This window comes from Pseudorasbora parva, chromosome 3 (genome assembly GCF_024679245.1).
Source record: "Pseudorasbora parva isolate DD20220531a chromosome 3, ASM2467924v1, whole genome shotgun sequence".
Lineage (NCBI taxonomy): Eukaryota > Metazoa > Chordata > Actinopteri > Cypriniformes > Gobionidae > Pseudorasbora > Pseudorasbora parva.
In genome coordinates this window covers 25,853,283-25,862,073 of record NC_090174.1, presented here as the reverse complement: position 1 = coordinate 25,862,073, position 8,791 = coordinate 25,853,283, and the positions used below count along the sequence as shown (strand labels likewise).

Below are 8,791 nucleotides of genomic sequence, written 5' to 3'. Positions count from 1 at the left end.
ATGACTTGATGTGAGTAAATCAGGGGACAATTTTCATTTTTTTTGGTGAACTATCCCTTTAAATAACACTAACTATTACCAATGATCAGAATTAATTTAAGAACAAATGCTTTGTGTATGGCATACAGTCAGGGACAGGGACCAGACCACTATTTATAATGCAAATAAATAGTTACAGTGACACACACACTAGACTGAGCTATTGATATATACATTTTGTTTTGTGCTGCGGTCAACATTTGTTCCAGGATCAAAGGTGAGTCAGTGTGTTTTGAATGTGGGCAAATATCTAGTTTCCTTCCTTCTCCGAGATCGCTGAGCTCACTGATGTGAATGCACCGGCTCGGTGATCGGCTAGCTTGGTCTGCGCATGAGCGGGGACGCGCAGGGAGAGGAGTGGGACTGGGAGCAGCTGTGGCAAATGTTCCACCAGTCCAGCAATCTCGAGAAGAAAATACAATTTACGGCACTAGAAAACACTTTAACATACATTTTGAGCGGAATCGATTGAGGCGAGGCCTGTCGGACGTCCGCGATAATCTGCGAAGCGTTCAAAGAAGCAGATCGGCGCGTCTACTGAACTCAATGCAAACAAAATAACAACATCGAAAGACTGACAATAAAAGCCAACAACTGACACCAGACCGAACCAGGGTCTCGACACACCACCCTCTCATCTACTCGGACATTTATCCGGCATCACTTCAGAAGAGCCATTCTTCTCTTTGTGAAACTCAGGAAACAATGAAGACCTAAACTCATGTGCTAGCCGCTGAGCGGAGTGTGTGCGTATGTGTGTGTGTGAGAGAGTGTGTGCTCTTCTCCTCTCTTCTCCAGGAAACTTTCTCCCGTCGCTTTAAAAGACTGGACGCAGAAGAAGCTTTGACAGACTTGGAGAAGAGGCTCAGGCTGTCTTCTAGATTTCTGCATGGAGGTGAGGGGCGAGGACAGGGGATCGGACGGCAGCAGAGGCCCCGACTCGACCCACTTTCCTCTTTACAGCAAACCCGCGCATTCTGACATGGTGATCTACCCGAGCGCCGGAGGAGAAGAGCTCACGGTTAGAGCTGCTGCTGCCGGCTGCGAATCTCCCTCCTCGGATGGGCCGGGCAGTAGCCGGATGTCACCCACCGACGGGCCCACCGCCTTCCCACCTTTACCGCCGCCCCCTCCGCCGTCTGGAATCGGGGCGCAGGGGAGTGTGGATGAAAGTGATCAACAGGATGGGCCAGAATATGAGGAAGAGGAGGTTGTATTCCCCCTCTCTGCGCCGCCCACCAACCAGTAAGGATTCATCTCGCACGCATCTTATCTTTTATTTTAGTAATTCATGATGGGAGAATCATCCTATTGGCGGTTTCTCATAACCTTGTAAGCTGTCTACACCTATAGTGTTGATTCTGTCTTCTAGTCATTTTTTTAAGTAACTGGCAGCTGTTGTCTCCAGAAATCTAGTGTACAATTCAGTGCATTAGATGACGTTCATAATAACTATCCTTCTAAAATAGCATAGAGTATATCACATTTTGAAACCTGTCTGTTGTGATAATACAGGTGGTACAATGAAAAGTCACATGCATGCTAGTCTCAAGAAAATGTACACCTCGTTACCAACTCAAAGATAAAACGCCATTAAAGTAATGTAATAAAGCATTGACTTAATGATACATGTATACATAAAGACACTCTAACAATATACATAACCAATAAAAAAAATAACAAGTAGGCTACTTTTAAATAAAACCTGTAATAGTCTACTATTATCCATTAAATTACTATATGTCCATATAATTCTTGATATGCCCTATGCGTTGTAAAGTAATTCATACATTTTGCGCACAAACACAACAGAATTTTAACATTTCCAGGTATTTTTCGTCTAATATCATTTCACTTTCACAATTCACACGGTTTTAAACCATTTTAGAGTAAAAGCACGTGAAATATAGAATTAAAATTAAATAATAAATAAATAAATAAACTAAATATATAGAAAATGTTCAACTAATATTCCGTACTGATAGATATAGTCAATACATGCATGCATAGGCTTATAGCAGACTTTTATGAGGTCACTTGTGACTTTCATATGATATATTTTACTTTCTCATATTGAAGAATGTGAGGCTATGTGGTATTTATTTTTGAATATGGGATAGCCATATAACTTTACCACCTTCGTTCATGAGATATGTAGTGTCAAGACTTTTCATTATATTCCTCACTGCATCATTGTGTTTTTTAGTTGTGGGGTATAATTGTGACCTATGCATTTCATTAATACCGTATTTTGAATGCCTGTATGTATCCAGACTTTCCTTCTGCACACATTGTGAGACCTTAGTTACTGAGACATGATTGTGACTGCTTTCTGTCATTCATTTTCATACTGGTGACGAGATCAGTTGGCTGAATCTAATGAAGAATGTTAGAATGGTGACACTTTGTTCCTAGTCTATATCACAATAAGCTAAATGATAGTGTGTCATATATTATGGCTCTCTCATATCTTTGGTTGCTCAAGAGCTTGTTGATAAATGGGCCTGCAGTTTAATATTGTGTACTAGAGCTGCACGATCAATCGTTAAAAGATCGTAATCTCGATTCAAACACCCACGCGATATTAATCCTAAATGACTATGATGTCTATTAAACCTTTGACAAAATTACAGCAGCACTTTTTAGATCTGCGTCGCCTCTGCCACTGACTCAAAGAGAGAAGTGGTCATGTACTATGTATTCTCAAAAACGCAGTAACATTATTTCTGTCTCACAGAAGTACTGGGATAAAAGTTTATAGTTCAAATATAGTTCAAAAGTAAAATGGTGCTTCAAATAAAGATTGTATCTACAGTGCTAAACACTGTAAATGTTAGTGGGATGGGATCTACCATTATGGTTGTAAATTGCAACTGCCCACCACTTACTTCTTCCTTTCGAAGCACAAAGAGACGCTACGGTGGCCGACACTGGAAAAATATGCCGTCGTATGAGACCGCAGCGAGCAGCTATTGCTCTGCAGAGACGTTTGTCTGTTTATGGTTACTGTAAAGAAATGGCGCAAAATGGCGATTCAGGTTTGTGGGAGAATCCTGATGAAAATTGTGTTTCTCAATTTATCCATAATCGTGCTTGTTGTGTATTTTCTACTGCACAAGAGGCGCGATCAACAAGCATAATTCAAATGACTGTACACAATTGGATAGTCCTTCAACAAATCAGACCACAAGAGGCGTCGGTCCATCGCTTTTCTTTTCGTCATTGTGTCAACCCCGCCAACAGCGCTAGTTGGATAAGCCAGTCTGTGATCGGTTACCGCAAATGTGTCACAGAAGCAGGATAAATGAAGGTACAGGTTTCCAGCCTGAGCTGCAGGGCGAAATTAATTCGCCAGCAAATCAGGCTGGCTTTAAATCGTGCAGCTCTATTTATAGTTTCCTATCAATAGTTTTCACACTTTTGTAGTAAGTACTAATGTAGTAAGACGGTGATACTAAAAGACTGAATTCATGATGCATTCTTTGTATACAATAAATTCCTAGTTTGTTGTCTAAAAGTGTCCAAAATTGCTGATACTTGTCAGAAACTATGGGCATGCATTAGAAATTTCTCTTGACTTTCCATATCATAGATACTTTTGAGATCCTTTTTTTTTAGTATTGCGCAGTGCAAAAGAGACCTGTGATTTGTGCCCTGCTGCTCTGCTCAGTTGTTAGCTCTTGAGATACACTGGTGACCCAATTTGGATGAAAGTTTCCTCCGAGCTTCCAGATTATTGATTCTGACAGACTCGACTGCCTATACGGCTGGGCAAAGTTGCTTTCTGATGCGCCAGTGCCGAACCAGAGGTGCTCCATAAGCTTATATTACCGCATGCACTCAGCGACTCCTGAGTTTTCGCCATGATGAGGTATTATTCACATTTCAGCCCTTATCTGCTCAAAATGGCTTAGGCTGTGACATAATAGAAGCCTGTGTCAGCTTATGGCTCAGTGCACGTCTAAAATGTGCAACACCTTTGCAGTGAAGAGGAAGCACACAAGTCCCGTTCAATGCTGGTGACATTAAAAAAGTGCAGGCTCTATCATTTTAAGTTTAGGTTTATATTATGACTGCAGAATTTAAAAAAAGACCTTGTGTGGGAAGTGCATAACATGCATAACATGTAAAGCTACATATTCCCTTGATTTCGTCATTTCCACATTCGCTTTCGTTTTCTTTTTTTACCGAGGCAGTTGTTTCAAAGTTTTCTCTCAGTGGTAGGTTGAATGGCGGCGCAGTGTGGCACACATTCCCCCGTTTGGATTCGGTCCTGCTTGTCAGAATGTGTGACTAAAGTTAGTGCTTTAGTAGCGCACAAAAGACAGCCATGATCGTTCACGCCTCACTACTGTGCACTTCATTTATAATCAATGACACCAGCAGCGGAATAAATATTTCACAGATGTTTTCTACTGTTTAACAAAGACAAAAAGGAGAGCGAATGAAGAGCGGGGCAGCGCTCCTCTCATGCGCTGGGCTTTGAACGCAAACAAACAGCACTGGAGAAAAGAGCAGGTTGATTTTGTTTCCACGAAGATTAGAAAGGATTTGGAGTTATAAACGGTTTCCCTCCAGAGCTGGAAAAAGAGAGAGAGAGAGAAAGAGTTTGATTTAGAGATCAACAGAAGTGCATATTGTGTCTGCTAGATAAGCAATTGCTCAACAAATTCACTCTCAGTCAAGGGCTAACTAAGCACCCATGCTAGTTATTTGCCTTTTTTTTAAATTAAATGCAGGGACTTTGGAATGCCAAGTGGGACGGCGAACTAAGGCTGCGGGTTAGCATATTGTTCTGAAATATGTACTTCATGCAGTCGAGGGGCTTATGCACCAGAAAAGTCTTCTTTTTCCTCTTTTTATCATTAAAATAGCCTGGAACAACTTCTCCTTCTCCGATCATGATCTTATGTGTTTAGTTAGAGCAACAATTCTTTTGGATTGATTGTTTTCTATCATCTCTATATTGCTCTAAAAAGCATTTACCATTAACCACCTCCTTGATTTAAATGAAACATCTGAGCACCAGGATTCATTCGAGCATTGCATGTGTTTCATATCATTTCTTTGCTTTTTCTGGACATCTATTGATTTTTCTTGAGAAGAATGTAGGTCATGTAGGCCAAGCTGATGTGATGCTTTTCCCCATTATAAAAGTCTAATGCTGTAAAAGCTCTACCCTTTTATGGATTGTTTAAATAAGTTAGAAAACCCATTTCTTAAATTTCATGATTTATTCTTGATATTGCATGAATATTAGCCCTATATTGTGAAGAAAAACTAGAAGATTAATCAGCCAATTTGGAAATTTTGTGATTATCTTGTTCTTGTCAGTTGCCAACAGCCTTGCAATTGGTTAGTGCTCATCATCCAGATATTTTATTTGAACTTTTAATAAATCTGTTCTTTAAATAACTGTCTTGAGCAAAAAACTTCAATGAAGGTGACACGCAACCTCATATTTTAAAGTGTATGAAGTGAATTTTTGGTAAAATAGTCCACTTTTAATTATTTGTAACCAACAATTCCCCTGTGTTATTCACCATCTTAGATTTAGTTTTTCACTGAGCTTGTCTCAGTACAGTCTGGAATTGTCATTCCTGTGAAGGATAGTTTTTATGGTGCCTTTGAATTTGGCCAATATGTCTCTTAGGAGGCAACATAATTAACTAACGTTTGGAACAACTTTCTTTATTTTCTTTATATTAGTTAGTTTTGGGACAGAGCTGTTGTTTAAAATTAGAATTAATTTACTTCCAGTAAAATATCAAATCAAAATGTCCAAAAATATTAATAATATAATAAAAAAGCACTCACTTTTATCGAAATTGAGACGCACAGTTCTTGTCATAAATAGCTTGGATAAGTTAAAGGACAACTTTAAAGGGGTACTTCAGCGCTAGGAAGATTAATCTGTATTTAAACTGGGTCATTAATGTAGTAGAAATGTGAAATTATTCTTGAATTTGGGGCTTTCTAGACTGAGAAAAGACATAAAATTTATTTTTGTCTCATGGGGATGAAAGACAACAATTCCCAGAATGCTTCGCTGCCCTGTGAGGCCATTCCCAAAGCCATGAGAAGTGAAAGCCACTGCTACTACTGAATCAGTGTGACTGGATCACTTTCCCACCGTGTTCATTTTCATAAAATCAGTTCAGTTAGAGAACAGCAACAGACACTACAATTAAAAATTGAATGCGTCGGTTAAATATAATGTGATTTTGTTGCTGAGCGAGTGTAATGGCACAAACACTGCAGGAGTCAGATTAAATCCATCGTTATGAATGAGCTCTCGTGATGAGAGCTGAGGTAAACGCGACCGCGTTCGCGGCATACATTCACAACGCCTGTTCATTCTGGCGAGTTTTTAGTTAATTCCTTTGGAAGCTTACCTTTCATAGGAATTTGAGAAGTTGAAACGCTCACGTTGCTCTGTCGGCTGTTCCATTAACATGAACGCCTGCAGTTGCGAGCTGAGCTGTGATTGCGGAATAGCTCCCTCTGCTGGCTGTAGTCTTTAGCCTTGGCCAAAAATTCCTCAAAAGGATTTTTTTCCAGAAATAAAATGCATAAATCTCGCATCTCAGGGGGATATCATGAGGGGGTGAAGCATGATCATTTGAATATACTCCATGGTTTCTACTGATACAAAGCCATATGCTAATCGCTGAAGTAACCCTTTAAGTTAAAGGACCACGTTCGTGGCTCAACTTTTTGAGACTGTTTTCCAAGATCGCTCCTGTCTGTAAACCATGGACTGTAAAAAAATATGGACGTAGTGTCTGTGACGTCACCCATAGGATTCCGATAAGCCATTCTGAAGCGTAAAGTAGGGACGAGCTGGCCGTTGCCAGTGCGTCGTCATCGCGTGTCACTCCTGGTTATAAACATAAAATGGGCAAAGAGGCGGGATGTGGGCAGAGCTTATGTGACGCATTGATGACTATAGACTGCTGATAAATGACTATCCACCTGTCACTCATAGTAACCACGCCCTTAATTATGTAGAGATTTAAGACTTTATGTAATGTAAGCCTGTTCCTAGTGGCCAGTTGAGGAATTGCAGTTTACATGACTTCCGTATTGGCTTCGAGAGATCGCGGGAGGTTGCCGTTTGTTGTAAACGCATAATGGACTGTCTTTATAAAGTATCTTCTTATTAAATTGTTTGTACACTTATAAAGTTTTCAATGCTTCAGTTTGCATGTAGGGACCTCATTATGCTGCCGTGTTAGTGTGAGGCTATTTTGAGCCTTGTTAGTGGTGTTAACTAGCGATTTAATTTTACTTATTATGTTCCCCATATACTAGCGTTAAAAGCTAATCTGTTTTTAGAGATAAAACTCTTTACATTTGATTTTCATGAAAACGCATCCCAGAGAACAATCTACTCGGTAACCATCTGTTAATTACCCCTATAGGTTTATTTATTTAGTAGAGTTGTCCTTTAATATATTCAGACTTAAATTTGGTCACTTTTAACACTAAAAAGTTGATGCTAAATTATTTTGATTTCTAGAAGTTAGGAGATGGGAGTTTGCAGACAATCAAATTATATTATATAACTTTAGAAGCAATGTCACGTTTTAAAACACTTTTAATTTTAAATAGCAGACAAGCCCATTTCGACTAACAGCAGATTTGTGTGAATCAGTGTGCAGCACTTTGAGGACGCATAATCCATCCTTCGTATGACCCCTTTTTGGCTCCTGCCGCACTGTAACTGCTCGCTGAAGATGGGCTCTTTAGTCATCCGTCTGTGTGCTGGAGGACAGTCCCCGTGTGCTGACTCTAACAAGCTGTGACGCTCCATCATGTGTAAAGAAATACAAAGCTGTATGGCAGCTGCTCATAGACCCTGTTCATTTCCACCTTTTTTTCCACTGTGGATACTCTTGAAAAATGACATTGCTAGTTCAGGCACTTTACATGGTTGGTCGTTGAGCAAACCATTGTGTTACCGATGTTCCAACCTGCCGAGAGTGTGATGCTTTTATTGTGATGTTTGAAGGAAAGGAAAGGTGTGCAAAAATCTGATCATAAGGGTTTTCTGATCCATAAATTCCATTAAAAGTATGCCCAAATTAAAAATGTATTATTGAAACACCATTATTTGTTTCAGAATTGTTTGAAACATCATAACAGACGTAATGAATATAATATACTTTTTATTTTATTTTGGTAAACTATTCTTTAAGTCTCATGAGTGGTGGTCAGGATGTTTCCTCCCACCTTAGAGTTCTTAGCATCTTGCATTCGTTTGTCCCCTCCCTCCCTGCTCTCTTTTGCTGAGCCGTTTCATACTTTGCATTATTTGAGTGACTGCCTTCACCGAGGAAAGGATGGCAGACAAGGTAAATTCAAGGGAAAGCTTATCATTCTCCAGAATCTCTTAGTTAAACCGTACTATTGAAAGAGTGATAACCAGCGTGGATTATTTCGCTTTTGGACATCATCTTAAACTGTGCCAACCATATGTGAGGTTGAACCCCCAGCACCACCACCTCGCATGCAGACAGTTTCTGCCCACTGACTTCAAGAGCCGTGTGGTGATCTCAGTCGAACAGCAGGGTCTCTGGGAAATGGCGACAACCAAATGGGATGTTTGTCTGGTGAGGCAGAGACAGACCCCAGTGATTCGGCAGCTGAGCGGGATTACTTTGTGAGTGACTGAGAGCGAGCCGGCCAGCCCAGGATGCAGCAGAGGATGAATTCAGCGTAAGTGGGACACTAATGCCGCTGTTCGGAG

General features: G+C 40.2%; 1 protein-coding gene across 2 annotated transcripts in view; it reads left to right on the top strand.

Annotated features, from left to right (window-relative positions):
- The first annotated feature begins 250 nt into the window (after window positions 1-250).
- rasa1a (RAS p21 protein activator (GTPase activating protein) 1a) overlaps window positions 251-8,791 on the top strand; it is a 64,610-nt gene continuing 56,069 nt past the window's right edge. The window contains exon 1 of one of the 2 annotated variants that reach the window (XM_067438240.1): window positions 251-1,284. In XM_067438240.1, coding sequence (XP_067294341.1) covers window positions 929-1,284 — 356 coding nt within the window. In that variant the 5' untranslated portion in view covers window positions 251-928. Of the gene's footprint in view, window positions 1,285-8,386; window positions 8,761-8,791 lie in introns of those variants that run through there. The other variant, XM_067438241.1, reaches the window with a different exon arrangement.